This window comes from Trachurus japonicus, chromosome 1 (genome assembly GCF_045865225.1).
Source record: "Trachurus japonicus isolate A0001 chromosome 1, Traja_1.0".
In the NCBI taxonomy this organism is placed as follows: domain Eukaryota; kingdom Metazoa; phylum Chordata; class Actinopteri; order Carangiformes; family Carangidae; genus Trachurus; species Trachurus japonicus.
In genome coordinates, this window is record NC_140907.1 from 9773196 (window position 1) to 9797024 (window position 23829).

The 23829-nt window shown below is 40.1% G+C and overlaps 1 protein-coding gene across 3 annotated transcripts; it reads left to right on the forward strand.

The window, feature by feature from the left end:
- Window positions 1-1106: 1106 nt before the first annotated feature.
- Window positions 1107-23775, forward strand: cabp2a (calcium binding protein 2a). Of its 3 annotated transcripts, XM_085764125.1 has the most exons (8): window positions 1107-1407; window positions 1966-2148; window positions 13083-13304; window positions 16595-16625; window positions 17174-17308; window positions 22083-22192; window positions 22290-22437; window positions 22605-23775. In XM_085764125.1, exons 1-8 carry the CDS (start codon window positions 1348-1350, stop codon window positions 22628-22630), a joined length of 915 nt encoding a protein of 304 aa, XP_085620251.1. In that variant the 5' UTR covers window positions 1107-1347; the 3' UTR covers window positions 22631-23775. The 3 variants fall into 3 exon arrangements, with proteins under 3 accessions (XP_085620251.1, XP_085620243.1, XP_085620232.1); XM_085764117.1 differs by lacking the exon at window positions 13083-13304 and having other exon boundaries at window positions 1109-1407; XM_085764106.1 differs by lacking the exons at window positions 1107-1407; window positions 1966-2148 and adding an exon at window positions 12248-12831.
- The last annotated feature ends 54 nt before the right edge of the window (window positions 23776-23829 follow it).

Genomic DNA, 23829 nt, shown 5'->3' on the forward strand with positions numbered 1-23829 from the left:
GTGTACCACTGGCTGGTTTAATTAGTTTTAGGAGATAAATGTTGGTCTCATTGATGAAATCTAACAATTGTGGCAGTCGCATTAGTTTGTTTGAATGAAAAGTGAAGCTTCCTGTGTGTATTGGACAGAAGAGCAGCGCCTCAGGGCTCTGTATGTACAGAAATCACTGTACATACAGACATTTACATCAATAAATAAATGTTTTACAATGAACTGATCAGTCTGCATTAAATTGTATTTTAAGCTATATGTATGACATGTGAGGGGCGCATTGCATTGTGGGATACGCAATGTAGACTGGTCAGATGGGGGGACTGGAGATATTTTCCGAATCAGTACGACATCCGGGAATTTTTTGCATACTGTAGATTTTGCTTTTGTTTGCATACTGCATACTGCATACTGCATTTTGGCCACATCAGTACGTACTAGCAGTATAGTATGCAGTTTTGAATACAACCCTAGACTCTTTGGTGGTGGTTTAAATCAGACGTAATGAGGGAACACCCTGTTGCCAACACCTCCATTAGACCCACTTCATTTAGAGTAACATCTCAGAAGAGTGTCCTTGGCCCAGAGCAGAAATATCATAGAGCAATGGCCATCGTACTGCGCAGGAAGTGTGCTATGTGTGTGTTTGTCCAAGCGCTGCACAGGGCCATATGGTGAATGTAATAAACAATGGGAAGCACTATAAAGTGCAGAGGATTGAGGACAAGCCTACATCAGCATCGGAACAGACGAGATCAGAAAGAGAGTGTTTGAGAGAGAGAGAGAGAGAGAGAGAGAGAGAGAGAGAGCACGGGGGAAATAAATACAGGATTAATATCATGTACATGGGCAGAAAATAGTGTCAGAGTGAAAACTGTGTGTGCACAAGTGTCAGTGACAGATTGTTTTATTTTATGCTTTATTATTTATACATTAAAATATGTTTTCCATGAGACACCCTGGGAAAACACAAACATGTTAAATCATATCAATTAAACTAAGAGATAAAAACAACAGAGCAAAACCTGCATGTACAAGGATCTGCGTGACAGTGATATCTACATGAGAGAAACCAAAAGAGGAGGTGGCTATAAGCTGACAGATGAAAAAAGTGAATGATGGATGTAGGCACGGGAGGAGGGATGACAGAGGTAGAGAGAGTTAGATGAGAGAAGGAGGAGCGACAACAGTAGGAGATATGCCTCAGATTATCAACCAGTGTCAGATGCCCTAGAGGCAGATAAAGAGGAGGAGTGGACAGGAACGTGACAGGAGAGAGAGTGAGAGACACACACACACACACACACACACACACACACAGAGAGAGAGGACGTGTATGCAAGTTGGGCTGCAAAGATGACTGATGTGAAAGGTGTATCGTCCATGGAGGTGACAGAGGGGAAGTTAATGAAGAAGGTCAGTGGATGCACTCAGAACCCTGCCACTGTTCAATTCAGAAATGTCATGTCATGATATTCTGTAGTAACGTGCTTCATGTGGTCAGGCTGATGTAGACCTATTTACACACCAACATTTTTATTTACTTAAACATGACCATGTTAGTGGTAACCACTAAGCCGGGCAAAATGCATCCCATCAAGATTTCCATCAATTACCTTTTTGTTGTTGTTGTTGTTGTTGTTGTTGTTTTTGAGGCTGTGAACTTTGTTCAGTTTCTAACTGGCAAAGTTCACAAACTTATCTGAGCTGGTACATTTTATGATTATGTTAAATCCTCAATGGTAGGTGTGTGGATGTTACTTGACCTTCAGTGTGTGTGTCTGTGCTTTTAGTCTTATTGTACCTATGCTGCAGCAGCTTCTTCCCCCTTAGCTTTTTTTTTTTTTTTTTTTTACAATGCCTTTGTTTCAAGGAATTTTGATTCCTGCAATGACTTAAATTAATAAAATCGGCTCCATGCATCATCATCTGTCCTTATTTTGCAGTGACTTAAAATCATTCTGTATTCTCCAGGGTTCCATCAAGAAGAAGATTGAGTCATTAAGGCGATGGAGTTCAGCTAGTATGAAGAGGCCTCCAAAGCCAAAGGCCAAGACCCTTAGTCTGTGCTCCCCTGTGGGTGACCCTGATGACCTCTGGCTGCAAGAGGGAGACAGGAGAAAGCTGCGGCCAATTGTTGACTCCGTCTTCGGGCAGGTATAGGATACTGCATTACTCTATACTGTGCGTCTTTTGTCTCTTTGTCTATGTGGCATTGGTACGTAGTCCAGTCTCTGTCTGAGAGCATCTCTCCGCTGCATTGAGTTTAAACAGCCATGATTTAATCTAAGAAAAGACTTAAAGCTCGCAAACTCTGATGTAAACAATGAGGTTTTGCATGACAAATACTCTAAACATTTTTGTTAGACAACAAGCATGAACACTATGGACCTGTGAGAGTGAAAATGTGCATTTTGCCCGGGTTGTTTATTTGTTTAGGTTGCACACAGTAATTTGATTATCACAAGAGAGTGTTTGTTTCAGGATTATCTCTAGTACTTGGGTTGTGTGCATCACAGAGGGAAAGCACTGAGGCAGGTGACAGGAGCTGTGAACCAGGCAGTGCCTTTTATTCTTGATTAAATAAACTGCAGCTATAGGCCAGATGAGGAGCAGTGCGGCGGAAAAATAACTGGATTCTGCCTTATCGCTGGCATGTGTTTTTGCATTTGAAAGTGTCTACCTGTCCTATCTGTAACCAAGAGAATAGCATTCATTTTTTTCTTTTACTGTAACTGTAAAACGTGTCGAGGCAGCACAGTGATGCTGTGTTTAGCACTGTCACCCCACAGCAAGAGGGTTCTGGGGCCTCTCTGGGTGGAGTTTGCTTGCTCCCCCTGAGCCTGCGGCTATTCCAGAATTGTGCACAGTGGGTTGATTAACAACTCTAAACTGCCAGAGAGTGCGTGAGGTTTTTGACTCCATGTCTCGGCCCTGTGATGGGATGGTGACCTGTCCACCTTCACCCTCTGTTTTTCTTCTGTCCTCATTAGAAACCAGCTACATACGCAAATGTAAGAATATGACACCCTCACGTATAACAACATTGTTTTCTAGATGCAGCACATTAAACTTCAAATTGTATATGAAACCAGTAATGAATGAGCAGGTTGCCATGGTGCCCTCATACCAGTCCTCTGATGTAGAAAAGAAACAGAAGGGGGGGATTATTTTTTCATTTCATTTCAAGAGTATGTGAGGAGTGAGGAGATGAGCACGTAATCATATTTCTAGGAATAAGAAAATAGGCAATTACCTGATAGAGGCGAAGTACAGGCCAGACGAAGACTGTAGAGTTACGCTGAACAAAACAGAAAAAGACAGTGTACAAGTGAGAAAGAGCAGAAAGTTCATTCTAAATGAGAGTCAAATGCCAGTACAAAATAATCACTGTCCAGATCATCAGGCTCTCAGACTGATTCAGACCCTGACCTATGACCTTCCATAGGACATGTAAGCTTACTCGTCAGTGTGAACATGTTGAGTGTGATCAAAATGCAAATCAGAGCAAGGAGGAACAGATGGGATACGCACAGTGGACACGCATCTGTGAATTTGGATGTAAAGTCATTAGAAGTAGAGGATCATCCCCATCATGTGTGCAACATGTTACGATACATGCTAATCATGTATCTGCATGCAGCTGTAGAAAATGTGTGTATACAATAGTATACATGTTTCTCAATGTTTCTTTCAATTAGAGATTATTATTATTATTATTATCATTATTATTACTATTTTAAATGTTGGTCAGTTCAACATTTTATGTACATTTGTTTTAGATTGTATTGCATTCATGAAGGCCACGTCAAGGCCCCACTGAAATTCCTCATCTCAGGTAAAAGGGGAGAGTAGAAGAGCAGAATGTAGATGGAGGACAACAAACACCTCCTTCAAAAAGAGAGACTCCTATTTCAAAACCTTCATATCTGCAAAGAAGAACGACTCTGATATTTCAATTATTTCAGCCTTGTTTGTTGAAGACTGTGGCACGTTTTTATTTTATCTTCCTTCCACTCTAATTCTAGACAGCCTTGCTCTACTGTAACACTCCCAATTTTTAATTTATGAGTTCGTTTCAAATTTGGGTAGAAATTTTCATATCCAGAAGGATGAACCTATTTTTTATATTCTTATTTTGGAAAACACTTTCTCAGTGCATCACTTCCATTTAGGCACATGACAACAAATGTTAACCTTCCTGGCAGTGGTATCTGTGATGTCTGACATTCTTTAAAGCGGTCCCCTTTCAGGAACTGTTACGGTCCAGTAACCTCATCAAACAATACATTCTGCTTCTTCTTTCCTGGTCTCTTTCCATGCGGTAGACTTTTTAAAGGGAGACAATGTAACTGTTGATTTATTTGGGTATTTCACAGCCATAGTGAAGAATGATCAGGGTCTTTTAAGAAAGCTCTCTTTAGACACTGCTGCTGGGCCATAAAGTTTTGATAAATAGAGCCAGATGCTTTACTAGTATTGTTTTCCAGGTCATTGCAATCACATTGATCACAGACAATGCACACCTATATACATTCTCAGATAAACATACATTCTCAGACTCACATTGTCACGTGCATGAATGTGTTACAGCAATATTCAGTTGACTGATGAGCGAGGATGTAGGATTTCCTCACTTACCAGATTCTCGTTCAAAAATGAGGGTGGAGTGATCGGATCTCAGTCAAGGCCAAACACACCACAGCCCAAAGTTTAATGTGTTCATTCTTGCCCCTGTCCCATCCCTCCTCCAAAACTGGTGTAATTCAGGACTTATTGCTCAATCCTGCTGACTAACAGACATTTCAGCCAACAGAAGGAGCCACCTTTATTAGTGTCCATCCAGCTACATGTTGCAACATCTGTCAGCAAAAGTTGTCATTTTAGAAATTAAACCCCTCCACTGTCATTGACTAGATGAGTCATCTATATGCTCAGCAACAGATGGAGTAAATGATGAGAATCTGAGTGGTGGATGACTGGATGTCATCAAGAAATAAACGTACAGGGAGATTAGAGCTTGAATGAGTGAAAGAACAAGACTCAAATCAGTTAGATGGAGGAAGGATGGAGCGCCGACTGCTTTTTAGTCAAATTCAAATAGTTACATACAACATACATTTTTAAGTCAGATAAAGAACATTTAACTGTAAACAAATGGCTAAGTGACAGATTTGCCAGTTTCCATGTGCTGCACTGTGACCTGTAATCCACACAGTGTTTAATTACTCAGCTTTATCTCTTACTGTCACATACAAAACAGTCATAAAACAATTTGTAGGCAGAGGTTAGCTGCTACTATGTCAGCAAACTAAATATTATTAAATCTACTAAGTATTTCTTTATTATTGGCTGAGGTTTACAGGACTCTCATGTTTGTTGGATGAAATTGGATGGATCCTGTTACTGTTTTCTCCTCCTCTGTCTGTGATTCTAATTTTTATCATTTGTGATGTGCTTGTGTAATCTCTCTAAATGAGAACACATGAGTTGCCAAAAACTTCAGTGAGTATTAAAACAATTTATGTTATTGTCAGTATCTCATATTTCTTATATTCATATTTTTTATGTTATGTTTATGTTTACGGGAACTTATCCCATAAAGTAAGAAAATCAATGTTAGGTAGATTCTTTCCTTGTTGTAACAATGCTTCATGCTGAAAAATCGTATACAATTGGAAAGCCTGTTTATTTCCCTTTTAAATGGTGCCACATTCATAAGGAACATGCAATTGTGGCATGAAAAATTTGGCAAATCAAGTCGTGAGTTGCACCTTTCCAACAGGTCACAATGTTTGAAAGCTGAGTGCATACACCCTGAACATTGATAGAAATCCAGTTCTTATGGTTTCTGTTCTCCTCAACATCAGGAGTTGATGGACATTTGATGGGAACAACAAGGACTCATCTGGCTAGCCTACATATGACATGTTGACTTTAATTTAGAAGGATTAATTTAGGCTTCAATGTAGTCCTAGACTAGCTATTATCCTTCTTTCAATCAGCTTGGTTTAATGTAGAACAGGTTAAACCTGTGCTTATTTCAAGATATGTCTGTGCAAGTCCATTTGAGTTAAGCAAGCTGAAATGAGTCTTCTAGTCTGTCTCAAGGCTTAAACCTTGTCTGTGAAACTGGCCATTAAGCTTTCATCTGACAGCTGAGTGAAGAATCGACAGGTAATTAAAAGAGAGAACAATGAAATGTTGTCTGGTCCTGCAGAAATGTTATTAAAATGTATCTTTAACCCTGACAAAATCAGACTTGAAGAAAGAAAATAGGACATGACTTTATCTGCTGGGAGCTACCTTCTTGCCCTGTCAGATTATCCTGGACGAGAGGATCCTTCAGCATTCTTTGTGTTGTGGGAGCCAGTGTCTAATGGTTTGGCTGCCGCTCTCTGCTCTTTGACGTGTTTGAACTGGCTGGTATAACAGACAGCGGCTGCCAAGCTGTCTGCTCAATATCACAGTCTCTAACCTGTTAAAGAGACCAAAGAACAATTTTGACTAAGACTAAGTTATTATGCTTGTCCACACAATTTTGGCGGTTAGTATTTCACAGTGTGGGAAATGTTTTGGGCAATGAAGAATGTGCCAGTCAACGGCTGTGGGAAAACTTATGTCTATAAAGGCAAACTTGTTTTTTCACAATCTTTTTCTCCTTGTATATCTAAAATAATCAGCACAAAAGTAATAGATTCATGAACATATAATAAATCATTAAGTCCTGATTCATGCATGTCACATGAAAATTTTAAGATTGTGGCACAGCCTGCATGAGTTTAATCTGGAAAAACAGTCCATCAAATGGAGCATCCTTTACAGTATAATACAGACCATTAAACACCCCAGGGTTAGGGTTGGGTGATCTTTGTGGTTTTAAAATTGATCAACCTGCTTTTGCACATCAGTATTTTGCACAAAACTGTGTGGTTCCTCCACAGAGCTGATATCATGTCACGCTGCTGACTATAAAAATCAAAATCAGTCATTGTCTCTCAACCAGTCAGTGATTACCTTAACTTTTGTCACATATTATAAATACATTTTCATACAGAAGCAGAAAGCAAAGTCCTCTGAACCCACAAAAGTAAGAATCGCTCTTAATAAACATAAAAATTGGAATTTCACTGGAGCAGAATTTTTTTTACTGTTAAATCTAGGTATTTGTAGAAAATGCATAGGAAGCAATGAGAACAATGCTGTAAAGACAAGAGCAGCTTTAGCAGACAGATTGTCCACTCGACTGTTCCATTACATCAGGGAGCAGCAACAGTTGTGTTCTATACTCATGGATAGAGCTAAAGAACACACAGTTCCAGCCTTTCTGACGTTTTACCCCTTCAACCTACTTATTACAGAGTATCTCTAATCCATATAACCACCAGGACCTCAGGGGAAACTCAGATCTGACTTTTAGGCCACATGAAAATGCATAAACAAAATCTGGACAGGTGCAACAGGCATTATCCTCCCTTTGGGAAAGTGGGTGAGAATGACAGCAGGGAATGTGGGACAATCCAGACAGCCATGGTTAATTTGAACTCTTCCTATCACCATACCAGCAGGCTTATCCAGGCTGAAACCAGTTCTTATGTTCATACATTATATGAACATAAAAAGTGATTTCAGCCTTCATCTGTGGTGAACCCACACTTAACTCAGCTGATTCACCTCAACACCCATCCACTTCTCTAAAACTTAGACTCAAGACATCTTGCAGATATTCTATTTCCAGAGAGCTCCACTCATGTCCAAGGTCAGAGGCTTGAGCACTTTATGTTTCTGTGTGACGTCAGACAGGCTACATACTGTATATTGCACATTAAGAGTCTTATTAATGGATTGGGATTATGCTATTCTATAGACACTGACACTACAGCTGTAACTGCTGTATTATGACATTATGATCAAGACTCTAAAACTGCTCTCATTCTGATTCTCCAGATGAAAATGTGCATTGTTTCAGTCATAGATTATCCTATTTTCCTCATATGAACTGATTTATAGTCTCTGAGATACTGTAAATTTGTGTTTGTACAGTATGTCAGTGTGCATGCATAAGTATGCAAATACACATGGGCCCATCCCATCTCAGCCAAAATGTTTGAAGTGACCTAACCAAAGCTGTTGGTGTAGCATGGCACGCTAAAATCCTGCCTTTTGGAATGTGTCCATCATGTTGTTTACTGCCCCGGCTCTGGATTTTACATGGGCCTATCTTCTATCCTTGTCTTTCAGGCATCTGTTGTTGTCTAGGGATGGCGCATGAATTCTCACCCAAATGCTGTTTTTTAGGTTTTATAGCTGAAAAGCTTTGTGCTCTTAACAGGCTGTTGATTGAGGCAGGGTGTCAGAGTTTTTTCTTTTTTCCGAGAGCCAGACAAAAGCAGGAAAACAGTTTTTCTGTGTGCATATGCCATAGGCTATCACTCTTTGCATTTTGCAAGATATCACTGCTAAATAAAGATAAACCACTGCTCCAGTTAATCGGAAGCACTCTGTGCATGTTCGTGAAATATATGATAGAAAGCTAAGGAGGGAAAAAGCCCATTACAGGAACGAAGCTTCCATTTGCTAATCTGGTGGGTGTCCAGCTGGATCAGTGGGCTAAGGCACATGCTATTATATAACTGAGACACTGTGGATACAAATCCTTTGTCGCAAGTCATCTCATCACTCTCTATCCTCTCTACTTAATAGAATCTCCATGGAACTTTATCTTTCATCCACTGAGGGGTCAGACTGCAGGGTCAGGTGGAGAGTCATGTCTGTGGGGTTGGTATCCCACACACAAAACCATCTGTGATTGGGCCATGGGTGCTTCGAACCCTCCCTCCTATTATTTTATTGCTGTTACATTTGCTTCATCTCACCTCTTTTTTTTCTGATTAGTGTGGCATCTAAAAGCACAGACACACTTCAAATCATGAAATTCAAACATGGGCTGGTATTCTTGTAAAAAACAAACAAAACAAAAAAACAATATTATGGTGACACCTGGTGGTTGGACTTGAGTTTTACAGCTTAGTGCATGTTCTATTTTATAGCATGAAACTGAGCTCCCCCCCCCCCCTGCTGGTGATATAGCCTGTGCACACCTAGAACCTAGAAACAGTGTTCTAGGCTGAGGTGGTTTTTTCCCTGCCCATACCATCTGAATGATGGGCTGTGTAGTGGCTCTGAACTCTGTTACTCATTCCATTCATTTTGTGTACTGGAAAGCAGCACAGGAGGTGTCAGCAGAGTTCAGGTCTGTGATCTGGTCTGAAAAGCAGTGGTTTGGAATGTGAGGCCATACTGAGACAGCTTTGGCAAGAGACTTGTATAAATCAAACTGATACAATCTGTGGGTTTGAGTGGGGCCGAGTCCAGATTGCATCACATTGGACTGAGCTGAGCTGTCTCCTCCAATATTATTTTATTGTTGTACATTTTAAGTCTCCCCGTGAATTTAATAGCATGGATCTTAGTTAATTAGTATAATTGTATTGACTACAAAGAGAGGCCAGTTCTCCAATCAAATGACCTACTTTCCAGGCCAAAGAACTTAGCATCAGCATAAAGTCAATTGGATTTTTCCAGAAGCTTTTATATTATTGCAAAAACATTTTTTTTGATACTTTAATATTTTGTTCAGCCTGATAATCTTCACAAATGAACAGCACGTGAGTTTTGAGGTCTAAATACAATCACCAGAGGCCAAAAGCTAATGTTAAAGACCCCCTCCCATGAAAATTGTGTTTTTCGTTCTTTTCACATGTTCCTGTGGCATTTTTCCTGTGTTAGAGCACATATCAGCAGAAAAGGAAGTGCAAAATTGCATTTCTGAGTTTTTCTGTCTTCAAATTGCTGTGAACCAATGGCAGACGCAAACTGGCCATTTCAGGGAGACTGGAGTTGACGCGTCACAGCTCCAGGGGAGGGCACTAGTGCTACAAGCTCCCGCCCCGCTCTGCATCTGGCTCAGAGGTGAAAGGCTTGACAGCTCAGTGTAGCTGTCAAGGTATAACAGGTATACCTCACCTGGTAGAGCAGCTTGCACCATGAGCAAGGACTATGTTCCAGTCTGGGATTGAATCCCAGTGTGGAGTTTTATGCTAAACGCGCTGAATCTGTAATTGTACAATGTCCAGCTGTCAGCAAGCGGGGGGTGGTGTGCGAGCAGGTGGCTTGGTGTGCGAGCAGGTGGCTTGGCGGGTGCAGAGCAGTGCAGTCTCCGCCCACCCTCCAGAGGTGCATTGCTAATGTGCATTGCTAATGAACTGGTTTTCAAAGAATAGACACGGTCGCGCACATCCAGTTCAATAGGTGCTGGCCTCAAAAAATGTGCTCTTTTTGCTTTTAATGAACTGGTTTTAGAATAACCAAAAAGGGTCGCGGGAGGTGGACTTTAAACTACTATTGAACTACACACGCGATACACTTTTTTTACACAGAAGCCTTTCTTCTGAGACAGTTGTTGGCAGTAATAAAGCTGTAAAGGTGGACTAGCGAGACATAAAAGATTTTAAATAAACCAACGTCAGCTTTCTCACCAAAAACCCATTAAAAATGATTTGAGTCAAGTGTAAAGCCTAGAGGCCTATTTTAGGATTCATTTTTGACACAGCTGTGTCCCAGTTCAGGCGCCACATTGCTTGAAGGGTGTAGGTGTGGTCAAGTGTCACAAATTGCTGCTATTGTCACATACTGTAGCAAACTTGACAACACAACTTTTTTTTTCTTCAATTAAAAACAGGCCTTCGCAGCATTAACTGGCAGACTGAGCTGAAACATTATTTGCTCCAATACAACTTTTACTACGTTTATTAGTGCAATAGTGATTCTAGGGGTAGGTTGATCCATAAAGACTCCATACAAATGAGTCATTGAAATGCAACTGCCTTGTGCCCCTAAGATGCTGCCCATGAAGTGGGACACTGATGGGTGCATGGGCAGAAAGGTCAAAGCCAGCAGAGTCTGTTATATTGTAATTTGTTCTTGTGTAGGAGCCTCTTCTTATCCTCTCCTAGTGTTTGCACCATTAGTTACATTATTATAATATTATTCTGTTATGAATGCAATACCTCCCTACTGACATCTATCTAGTGATAGAATTTTACATTTTAAATAACATCACACAGTTGCTAATACATGCAAATCTCTCTCAATTCAATGGCTTAAATCCCACTGCAAAGAAGAGAAAGGCTCTTCAAGTCCTTAATGAAGAAATATAATTATAGAAGTAGTCTGACAAGAGAGAGTCCTGAGATGATCACAGTTTGTCCCCATTACAATGGTCCGTCATCAGAAATGATCATTTATGTCTAACCAGGCTTAATACCTCAATTGATCTACCATCCCCCAGTTTCTACTCATGGTGCAAAATGCATTGTTTCATTACAGCAAACAGTAAAGTAGAGCAAACATTGTAGAAATAGAAGAGTTATTCTAAACATGTACCTATTAACATCTGTGATAATGTTTAACAAACAAGCAAAAGCAAGATGTCTATGAAGACACTCCTGTAATGAGGGCCGAATACAGTATGAGGATTTATGATGATTGGAGAGCATTTTACATGATACATTCATACACCCATACTATATATGATTGAACTGTTGAATAAGGATCATCAGGTGGATGTGACACAGTATTGGAATTTGAATTCATGTGTTCATTATTTTAAAAACCCAGTCTCTCTGATAATTTCTGACACAGATAAATCTTTATTGTCATTCTAACTGTAATTTGCCGTGCCTCCCTCTGTCTTGGCCTTTACAGTATTCACTGCATCCCTGCATACCGCTTTCTTTCCATTTCTGTTATTTTGCATTTCCCTCTTTTGTACATTAATAGTGCCTGACTAATACAAATATTCTTCCTCTCCTCCCACTTCAAGCCCCTTCTCCCATGGCCTGTCAACATAACTCTTTCCCTCTAATCTGAAATGCCGGGGATTAAACAGGCGGCCAACTCTCCATCCATAATTCTACCATCCCCACCCCCCTTCTCTTTCCCTCTCTTTCTTTCACTCTCTCTCACACACACACACACACACACACACACACACACACACACACACACACACACACACACACACACACACACACACACACACACACACACACACACACCTAGAGTTCTGCCAGAATAGTCATTTGAAGGCCATAAGCACAATGTTTGAGTGGCAGAGAGGGGTAGGTGGGTGGGTTGGATTAGATTAAGTTGGTCCAAATTCAAGGGATCACTCCTGGCAAGTGCGGCTGACAGATAAATAGAAAAATGTGTGTTTGTGTGTGTGTCAGAGAGAGAGAATGAGAGAGACTGCCAAAGAGAGAGAGAGAGAGAGAAAATGGTCCAGTCATGCAATCAGAGACACAGTCTGGCAGCAGCAGGTTGTTTCAGCCCAGATATGACCCGGCTGTCCCACCCCACCCTGACAACCTCCAGTACCCTGTTGCTGTTCCCTAACATCACACTACATATCTCAAAGCTCATCGGGACAGCCTCCCACAACCTATAGGAGTTTAGGATTTAATACGGCATCATATGCATACCTTGTCTCTCACTGGACCAATAGGATCTTGGATTATAGCACGTGCACTGAGAGGAGTCGCTTTCAGTAGTAGTGGTGCCAGCGGAGTCATTTGCCTCTGTCCCACTGAGTGTGAAGGGCCCATAGGATGCATGGGATGTAGCATGGATTTTGGACTTTTATATGACATTTGACAAGAGAGGGGGAGAAACAAGAGAAGTGTGGTGACAAACTGGGAGGAAAGGGAGCGGGGAAGCCAGAGAGGCAGGGTGATGGGAAACATCAACAAGGCTTCTAAAAAGAACAGTAAAAGGAACAAGGTAAGGATTAATTCACCTGCTTTTAGCCGAGGTTAAAAGATTAGTAACAGGCTTTGAACTGATTATGATATTGATGCCTTGTGGTTGCATCTAAACGGAGTCCTTATTATTTATTTAATTATTTTTAATTTATTTTTTACTGCCATAACAGTGAGAAACTAAGATGTAAATTTCCCAGTTTCACTGCAGTCAGTGGAATTAAAGTTGTATGTGTGTCTTTTCCCCACACTGGCTGCTTCCCGTCCTCTAAGGCAGTATCACCTGTAGAACGAAGCAGCGCCCCATTGGCTGCCGCCATGCTGGGGGAACTGGGTGGCGCAGGTGAGGCGGACACAGAGGAAGAGGATGAAGGAGGCAGTGAGCGGGAATATGAGGAGCCCCTGTGCGCTTTGGTTAACAACTGCAACGTGATTCACAACATAGTGGGGCCTGCTTGTATCTTCCTCAGACAGGGCTTCGCACAAAGTCAGCTTGTATGTATGGCACACACTCTCTCACACACACACACAAAATCATACAGGCACAAACACAGTACAGAATTATCATTATCATCCATCCAAAGACATTTAATCACCTCCACCATCCCCCACCCCATCAATCCTATAAACCACACATGAACAATGAATAATTGTATAGGACAAATGCTGCATTTTGCCTTTAAATAAATTAGTAAAAAAAAATGTAACAAGACGTACTCTATGTCCCATAGGAATCATGAGAATTGCTAATAAAACAGATTATACTGTAATGGCAGAGTAACTGGCCCCACAATTTATCCGGACTGTATTATAGACCATAAATTCAGGTGCAAATATCATGTGCACCTCTTATTTCAGATGAATGCCTTATGCAGAAATGATTGAAATGTCACAGATCGATAACAAAGTCATTTCCTGACAGTGCAGCCAGTAGCCCTAATTGAAAAGAGCCATTAAGCTGGTGGTGTGGTCACCTTGCTTTACTGAGATATAGGTTCCTGAGCCTTTTAAAGACCTTGAGATGAGTCCAGAGGAGAAATATAGCAACAGTGAATAGATACAAGAGCTGCTGAGTAGAATTAATTTATGATATATTGATCCTTTACATAGGCACTAAATTAATCTACTGCATTCTGTAAATGACCTTTGTTAAATATAATTCCTGTGGGTCTTCTGGTCTTGGGCCATGGGCAATATTTTTGTTCTAATTATATTTTCACATAAGACCTTGAAAAGCTGCACTAGAGAAATTTTTTTTTTTTTCCAGCCAGAAGCAAGTTAGCTAACTTAGCTCAAAGATAAGACACAGGGAAACAGCTAGTCTGGCTTCACAGGGGTCATGGTTCTTATGGGGGTCATGGTGCTGAGTCTCTGAAATAGGTTTGCACATAAGTTACACATTAATTTTTGTACAGCTCAAACAAACATGGTAATATTTATATATTCATTACCCTAAATGATTCTTAGGTAGATTACATCATCTAAGCTCGAGGCAAACTATTTCTCTTATCCTATCTTTGTGCCAAGTTAACCGTCTCCTGGTCGTAGCTTCATACTTTAGGTACTAGTGGCTGTAAGTCTCATGTGAACCGCAAGAAAGCAGCTTACTTGTCTGCATGAGCATCAAAAAATGTAGTAAGAGGAATGTTTGTGTTAATATAAGTCTTAAATAGTTATATCTTCCGACAGCAATCACTTATATAGAGTGTTTGGTCTGAAACACGGGTCTGTCAGTCACTCTGCTCTGCTGTAAGCCGAGGAGGAAACTTTCCTTGTATCCTACAACCTTTATCCAATGAGGAGAGAGAACGGCATAAAGGGGCGGTCCTCTCTGTGTGTGCAGCCAAGGGATGCGCGTGAATGTGGTGACGTAGGGACCAGGGTGGAGACTAACTAACTGACTAACTATCGGCTGACAGGAAGTTAGCCAAAACGACTGGATCGCTTACTTCTGCTTTAAGAAAAGTAATGTTATGCTAACACTATGGCATGTGGATAATATAGTTTGTGTTTATTACTGATGCTACAACCACTTCAAGACAACAAGTCTCTGGACTTGAGGAAACACTTTCACTGGCAAATCTAGAAACTGTGGAAGGAGAACTGCTTGTTGTGACTTTTCGTGGCAGCACACCATAAGAGTTGACAGTGATCATTTCCATGTGCTGGTCTGTGTCTCTACAGTCATTAGATGGACTGCTATAAAATTTGATACACACATTCTGGATCCCCTCAGGTTTATCACCTGCAACTTTTATAACATCCCCATCCCACGAGCACATATTAGCATGCTAATTCAGTAGTGAGTGAGGTGGTGAACATTATAAACATATCTGGCAAACAACATCAGCATGGAGCATTTAGCATATGGTGCATAGAGCCTGAATTGATCCCCTCCATCCTTAAAAATGGCAAACAGAATATAAGACATTGAAGGAATGCTTTGGCTACGCAGCAGAGATATGTATTACACTTGCCTTTTTCCCCTTAGTGTTGGTGGCATAGATACTAGATCCTTCCTGGGAATTTGGTTTCCCTTTGCTGAGTTGTGACTGTGTTGGACATTCTCTGATGTTAGCACCAGTAGTTTGGTAATGAAGTCAGTTTGGCATAACAAGATGAACATGTCATTGACTCTGTGGCTGAGCTGGTCTCTGAGCCTTACTGTAAACAATTGTATCAAACTTTTAGCTAGTCAAGGTAGGTGCAGCAAAAACTCTTAACGTGTGTGTGATATACATTGAGCTTGTGCAGGTGTGTTAATGTTGGTTTAATCAAGGCACCGGCTGGACAGCGGCACAGATGCAGATGAAAAAAAATCAGCAGCAGATAGGGAAATGAAAAACCGATGAGCCTCTGTGATTTGTAATACAATTTGCCACTGTAATCTCCCCGCCACTGTTCTCTCCCCTGCGCTCTCTAATCCAGGTCTGTATTATTCCTGCTGCTGATGTCACAGCCTCGCAGAACATGCCGTGAACAAACTTATCCCAGCGTCACCTTTTGTCAGTGCCAGCACTGTGAAACCAGCTCGGCATCAACTAAAAACTGTTTTTTTTTGTCTGTGTGTGTGTGTGTGTGTGTGTGTGTGTGTGTGTGTGTGTGTGTGTGTGTGTGTGTGTGTGTGTGTGTGTGGCATAATGTGTTACTGTTTAAAGTCCCTTTTGTGCATCTAGATTTTAGCTTTCAACAGCTTACTCTCCTACATGTTAAACTGTGGTAGCTTGCTCTTTGGTTTTTAGAAATGTATCAACATTCAAACCATCTCATCAGCTTTGTGTGTTAGAGTGTACAGATGGGTGACAGAGGCTAAAAGCAGACTTTATGTTCCGTCATTGTGTGTGTAAAGTTTTTGTTTTGTTTTGTTTCTGTAATACATATTGAATGCTTGTTGCGGAGCATATGCTTGGCAGACATTCAAAGCTTCTCCACCAGCAGGAGCAGAATGAGATTGGACATGAGATTGTGAAGCAGATGTACTAAAAGGTTATTAGGGTCAGTCAGATCAAAAACCGAATAATCCTGTAAGAGAATCTCTGCTCAGACGAATGAACATGGAACAAACGCGTCATTAAAAAAAAGGAAAGAAGGAGCCCACTAAAAGATGAAACACTGAAATGTTTTCAAAATTTTTTGTCATTGTGGCTGTGTGCACGTACTGTAGGACACACTGTCAGACTGAAGGTGTGTGTGTGTGTGTGTGTGTGTATGTGTGTGTGGAATCTGTCTGACTGGCTGTCCATTCTTCTGTATGTATGTTCTGTCTTTTCTCTTCACCGCGGCAGGACAGAGATCTACGACCAGAGGAAATGGAAGGTACAGAGATACGAAAAGCTAAATCTGAATCCTCACTCCTTTGTTGCTCCCATCATCTGTTTGAGTGAAAATCTGAAAACTGTGTTGTACTGTGTGTGGCTCGACTTTTTGACACTCTCCCGAATGGTCCCACTGCTTGAATGTCAGAAATGTGAAGCAAGAGAATTTCAAATAAGGTAACTCATTATACAATAAAGGTTATGTCTCTATTTTATAGATCCATTTAAATGTCAATTTGGTGTTACCAGGTTGTGAAGGACCAGCTTTGATTAAAGATACACATAAAAGAATACCCAGACACATTGATGTAGCACGACTCTAATATTAAATGCCTCACAATGAAGAGTTTAAAACAGAAAGGAACACAACCAGAGTCATCTTACCCCTGACGGCACAGTCAGGTTAATGTAGCCTTGAGCTAGTGTCTACAGCAGAAATCAGGTTTCCTAAGGTCACTTCTTTTTTAATCTGTTCCATTCTTATCATTATAGACTTAAACAGCTGTATCTCTCTCTCTTTGTCTCTTTCATTCATTCTTCTCCCTGCAGAGCTGCGTGAGGCCTTCAAGGAATTTGACAAAGACAAGGACGGGTTCATCAGCTGCAAGGACCTTGGGGAGTGTATGAGGACTATGGGATACATGCCGACAGAGATGGAACTGATTGAACTCAGCCAGCAGATCTGTAAGTCCGTTCATTAACAGCCCAGACAATCATGGGTTGACCACACGGTGTAGCACCATACTGCCTCTTATAATAAAATAAATACCTGCAGTGCAGACAGTGATGGACCAGCCACACGGCCAGAACGTCCACCATGTAATGATGTGACTGTGTTGATACAGCTGCAAAAAAAACAAAAAAACAACAACAAACAAAAAAAACAAGCGGGGGCCAGGCCTGGCTGATTAACAGTGAAAATCCAATAATAGGTACTCTAATCATACTCCTTTTCTCTGTCTGTGTCTCTCTGTCTTTCACTGATGATGAGCTGTGCCTCCTCTGACCCTGCAACCCTTAGAAACAATCCCAAGTAAAATGCATTGTTAACCTTCGTCTTGTGTTAGCTTTCTGCTACCATCTCTTGTGTTTGGGTCAGTTTTGACCTGCTGTAAAACACACTAAAAACAATTATTAATCATTCCATTTGTTTCTCATCTCTTGGTTACGTTGTTAGGCTTCCTTATCCATGAAAAGGTTGATTTTGCACTGATGATTCTTTCAACTCTACCGACCCTAACAACACAAATGTCATAATTTTAACCAGAGCACTTCAGAATTTTGTGAAAAAAAGGTTTTGTTTGATACAATAAACACATTTATGTGGTACTTTTATGCATTTTAAACCTGAAAACAGGTCACTGGTGACCCGAACACAAGTGGAAGGATAAACTAGGCTACACATCAACACAGGCACCAACTGAGTAGATATGATTATGAAACATCAGATAAAAAGGCTCTTTAGACGTACGTTTTTTTTTTGTGACAAATAAGTTATTATATATTTAGGGTCCGGGCAGCTAAGCTGCCGGGAACCTATTGTATTCCTAGGAATTCTTTCTTCTTCTTCTTCCTCTTTAGGGTCCGGGCAGCGCAGCTGCCAGGACACTATTGTATTCCTAGGAATTCTTCTTCTTCTTCTTTCTTTCTTTCTTTCTTCTTCCAAGGAAGTCCTACTTCCCATGGGCGAAAACTCACCAAACTTTGCACAAAGGTTCAGTCCCATGCCAGATTCACTCAACTCCAAGGACATGTGCCCCCCCCTCCTAGGGGGGGCACAATAAGCGTTTAAATTTAAAAACTTTAAAAATTCCTACCAAACCAACGGTAGATGCTACAGTGTTGAAACTTCACCACAATGTAGCCTCAATACTGCTGAAACTTTTGTCCACTTAAACTTATTACAAATTATGAAGTCCATCACCATCCATCATCATTTTTCAATAACTGTAAAACTTTTAAAATGTATCTCCTCCCACAATTTTTGCTCAATTGACACCAAACTTGCTACAAAGCATCTCCAGACCGTCCTCCACAAAACTTGTTTCTCGGATTTTTGATTAAGCAAAAATTGAGCCTACAGTGCATGAAAACGTTTGACTGTAAACGGTACTGTAAACATATACCATCAATTTCTTGATAAATACATTTTCAAACTTCCTGAAAAAAAATTAGAATATTCTGGAGTCATGGTTGATGAAGTTTAGCAAATATCAGAATTTTATCTCAAAAACTGAATTTTTGAGAACATTTTGAATTCTGCTCTCATGGGAACAACTGCAGTCAATGTGAGAGTGGAATTTATAAACATCATATTTTCTCTTATGAAGCAAAACACTTATCATTAAAAACAAATCACCAACATTTCCATGCTGTCAAGATGCAATTTATGTATTATCAGATTTTTGTTTAGATGACTGAATTTCTGACTTTTGACCATTTCATCACAACAGCTGCCTGGGCACTGGCTCACCTGAGTGGATAAATGAAGCTACACAGCAGGTCTCACTACCAGCCAATTAGCTCAGCGAGTTAGGAGCTGGTTCTTGGTGTCAGAGATTGTGGGTTCGAGACCCAGCAAGGGTGATGATGATGATGACAGATCAAAATGTCAGTTGTCCCTAACACGAAATACAAGACAATTGTCCTAATGGTGGCATCACAGCAAGCCTCTAAGTTTAAAAATCCAAATAGCTTGGACTGGACCATGTGCAAGGTGTTCCTAACATCCTAGAGTCACAGTAGATGTTTTACAAATACATATCATTATTTTACCTCAAAAACTGATTTTTCTTTTTACTGTGGTTTCAAATCTGCCTACACGACAGTGAATGACTTACTCAGTTTGTGAAGCCACTGTTACACTGCCACTTGTCAGTTAGCTCAGTGCGATAGACAACGGTCTTTGGTTCTAGAGGTTGCGGGTTCAATCCTCAAATGATGCAAATTGGACATTATAAGGTCAACTGTCCTGTCTTCCTATTCTTCTGTTTGTTGCTCAGAATTGCCTAAATATGCCCAAAAGTAGCCCGGACCCGACCCATTGCTGCGCAGCAGCTATAATCTTCTTCTTTCTTCTTCCAAGGAAGTCATACTTCCCATGGGTGAAAACTCACCAAACTTTGCACAAAGGTCCAGTCCCATGCCAGATTCACTCAACTCCAAGGACATGTGTCCCCCCCCCCTCCTAGGGGGGGCACAATAAGCGTTTAAATTTAAAAACTTTAAAAATTCCTACCAAACCAACGGTAGATGCTACAGTGTTGAAACTTCACCACAATGTAGCCTCAATACTGCTGAAACTTTTGTCCACTTAAACTTATTACAAATTATGAAGTCCATCACTCTGTTTTTTTCAATAACTGTAAAACTTTTAAAATGTATCTCCTCCCACAATTTTTGCTCAATTGTCACCAAACTTGCTACAGAGCATCTCCAGACCGTCCTCCACAAAACTTGTTTCTCGGATTTTTGATTAAGCAAAAATTGAGCCTACAGTGCATGAAAACGTTTGACTGTAAACAGTACTGTAAACATATACCATCAAATTCTTGCTAAATACATTTTCAATCTTCCTGAAAAAAATTGAGAATATTCTGGAGTCATGGTTGATGAAGTTTGGCAAATATCAGAATTTTATCTCAAAAACTGAATTTTTGAGAACATTTTGAATTCTGCTCTCATGGGAACAACTGCAGCCAATGTGAGAGTGGAATTTATAAACATCACATTTTCTCTTATGAAGCAAAACACTTATCATTAAAGGTGTACAGAAATGGCCGTTTGTCCCGTTTGTCGCGCCGAGTTGTCACGAGCTGCAACACGAGTTTACCCGAGTAAGGAAAATGAATTTGATTGGTCGTTATCGAGCGGGCGGGATATTCAAAGTTTGGGGCGAGCCCGAGCTCCGTGTGTGTGTGCGTGTCTCAGACGTTTGAATGACGGATTACGGATCCAATATCAGTGGCTAGTGAATCGTGTACAGGCTGACGTATAATCCGTGCGCCTGCATTATCCAATACGAAAAAAAAAAATACACTAAAATACACACTTTCATCACGGATTTACTCAAAAATAGAATTTTGCACAAAGTTTGGCCTACATCGTCTGATAGATGAGTTATTACACTAATTTTATGACCCAGAGTGGGCTCAAATTCAATTTTCTTTTCTGTACACCTTTAAAAACAAATCACCAACATTTCCATGCTGTCAAGATGCAATTTATGTATTATCAGATTTTTGTTTAGATGACTGAATTATTGACATTTTGACCATTTCATCACAACAGCTGCCCGGGCACTGGCTCACCTGAGTGGATAAATGAAGCTACACAGCAGGTCTCACTACCAGCCAATTAGCTCAGCGAGTTAGGAGCTGGTTCTTGGTGTCAGAGGTTGTGAGTTCGAGACCCAGCAAGGGTGATGATGATGACAGATCAAAATGTCAGTTGTCCTCAACACGAAACACAAGACAATTGTCCTAATGGTGGCATCACAGCATGCCTCTAAATTTAAAAATCCAAATAGCTTGGACTGGACCATGTGCGAAGGCTCCTAACATCTTAGACTCATAGTAGATGTTTGACTAATACATATCATTATTTTACCTCAAAAACTGTTTTTTCTTTTTACTATGGTTTCAAATCTGCCTACACGACAGTGAATGGCTTACTCAATTTGTGAAGCCACTGTTGAACTGCCACTTGTCAATTAGCTCAGTGTGATAGACAATGCTCTTTGGTTCCAGAGGTTGCGGGTTCAATCCTCAACTGATGCAAATTGAACATTATAAGGTCAACCGTCCTGTCTTCCTATTCTCCTGTTTGTTGCTCAGAATTTGCCAAAATTAGCCCGGACCCGACCCATTGCTGCACAGCAGCTATAATTCTACTTAAACTTGTAGATAGTTTGCTCTGACATATTGTCACTGCTTAAGTAGTCTAAATGAATATTTAATGGAACCTTTCATTCATTTATTTATTCTTGGGTAGAAAGCAAACAACCGATGGTTGAGGTTCATTACCGACACTGCCACACCATGGATGTATTTTTCTTGCACCATTGCAATGCATTGTGGGTGATATACAGCTCTGGAGTGACCATCGATGGTGCCTCGAGCTTCATAAAACTGCATCTGACCATCAATACAAGGAAAACAAATTACAAAGTAAATGGTTAAAACCATTTACTTTGTAATTTGTTTCCAAATATGTGTTTAAAATTTAAACACATATTTGTATACTCGGAATATTTATTTCAGTATCAGTAACAATTTTAGTCTTTAAAGTGACCAACAATGCAGTTGCCAACAGGCTGTTGAGGACATGCTCCATGCTAGCGCCATGTCCGGCCTGGTAGTATTTACCTGGTGCCAAGTGTTGAGTGTTGTGTGGCAATAGTTACAAAAATGTCATGTGTTCTTGAATAATAATTTAATAATTTATTACTGCCCTGCAGGTGGTGGCAGAGTAGACTTTGAAGATTTTGTAGAACTGATGGGGCCCAAGATGCTTGCGGAGACTGCAGACATGATTGGAGTCAAGGAGCTGAGGGATGCCTTCAGAGAGGTTTGGTATAGTATTGTACAGTAGTTGTTTTTTGGCTCTGGTATCCTCTAAATATTCTAATTTTCTCCAGTTTTACCTCATCCACTTTGTTTCCCAGTTTGACTCAGATGGTGATGGACAGATCAGTCTCGGGGAGCTCAGAGAAGCCATGAAGAAGCTGATGGGGGAGCAGCTCAACCACAGAGAGATCGACGAGATCCTGCGAGATGTAGACCTCAATGGAGACGGACAGGTGGACTTTGAAGGTGAGTTGTTATGAATACTTAGGAAACTGAGAGCAGAACAACAAACCACCAAAAATGGCTTTGAGTAGGTAATGAAGTAAAATATTATTAGGAATGCAGAAAGAAATTAAAAAGTCACATAACACATAAATAAAGAATAATTTTCTTCTTTTATTGTTTCTTGGCAGAGTTTGTACGAATGATGTCTCGCTGACTCACCAAACCTCACTCTGCTGCACTAAACTCACCATGGACCAGGCTGCACTGTTACTGTTCTGTTTGATGTACAAAGACTTCTTGGTGTCTGTATTTTTTTTCAGTTACCTCAATCTTTTCTCAAATAAGACAATCCCTTCAATGTGTTACCACTGTATGAATGTACTTTGTGTTTAACATGTAATGAGAGATCACAGACTGCAACTCAGCAAGGAGAGGGTTTAACCAATATTGTAGTCTATTAAATTTGAATAGATATAAACTGAGTCTTGTATATCAGCAATACAGTACAGTATATACTATACATATACAGTATGTGTGTCTGTGTCAGTTCACACATATTAGAAAGGATGATTTTCTGACATACCTCCAGTTACTTAACCATCAGCTAAACTCTAACTTAGGGTTTATTTGCTCCGTATGAGATATCTGCCTCAAACAAAGAAAGGTGGGATTTGGTTTGTTGTAGTCATAGTATAGCATAAATATATGTTGTTGTTGTTTGTTTTTTTTAAAACAGGTCAAATAAAACCCAAATAATCAGATTTTTTAAATTCTATTTTTCTGTAATATGGGTGAACTGACCCTTTAAATATGCAGTTTACAGTATGACACTACATGACTTGAATCTGAAGTAAAATGTAAATAAAATGACTTTAGTATTTAGTTTCAATAATACCACATCTAAAATCATCAATTCAGGCTTGGATTTAACTGTTGTAACTGTGACTATGTGATATTACTGTAGTATAGGTACTGTGGTGGAGTGTTTTGCGAATAATAGAGGAAATACATGAGATTATAAGCGTGTTTTTATTGTACAAACTAATGCATAAATTCAGAATTCAGAAATTTATCAGTTACTTTCAGCATTATCTTGATGTGTTCTGATGGAATTCAACCATGATTGTTATTTATTATTTTATAATAACTCAACCAAATTGTCACTCTTTAACAGAGATTTGATGACACCAGAGGCTGATTTATGGAGCCTGCCACATATCTGTACACACAGTTTACTTACGTTCCCTATATCAGGAATAAATTGACAGACTGTAGTGCAAAGTGCATATACACAATACTTACATTTAATTTATATTTGTACATTATTCTACAGGTCACATTTAAAAAATGCATTGTAAATAAAAGAAGGTAAAAAAAAAAAAAGAGTGACAATAAACTGTTTTTATTGACCAG

What these genes read in the sequence shown, in the direction of transcription:
- cabp2a (XM_085764125.1), top strand. Translation starts at nt 1,348, where the DNA reads ATGACTGATGTGAAAGGTGTATCGTCCATGGAGGTGACAGAGGGGAAG. An exon ending in TGAGGGATGCCTTCAGAGAG is followed by an intron (nt 22,193 to 22,289) that starts GTTTGGTATAGT and finishes TTTGTTTCCCAG; the next exon opens with TTTGACTCAGATGGTGATGG. An exon ending in CGGACAGGTGGACTTTGAAG is followed by an intron (nt 22,438 to 22,604) that starts GTGAGTTGTTAT and finishes GTTTCTTGGCAG; the next exon opens with AGTTTGTACGAATGATGTCT.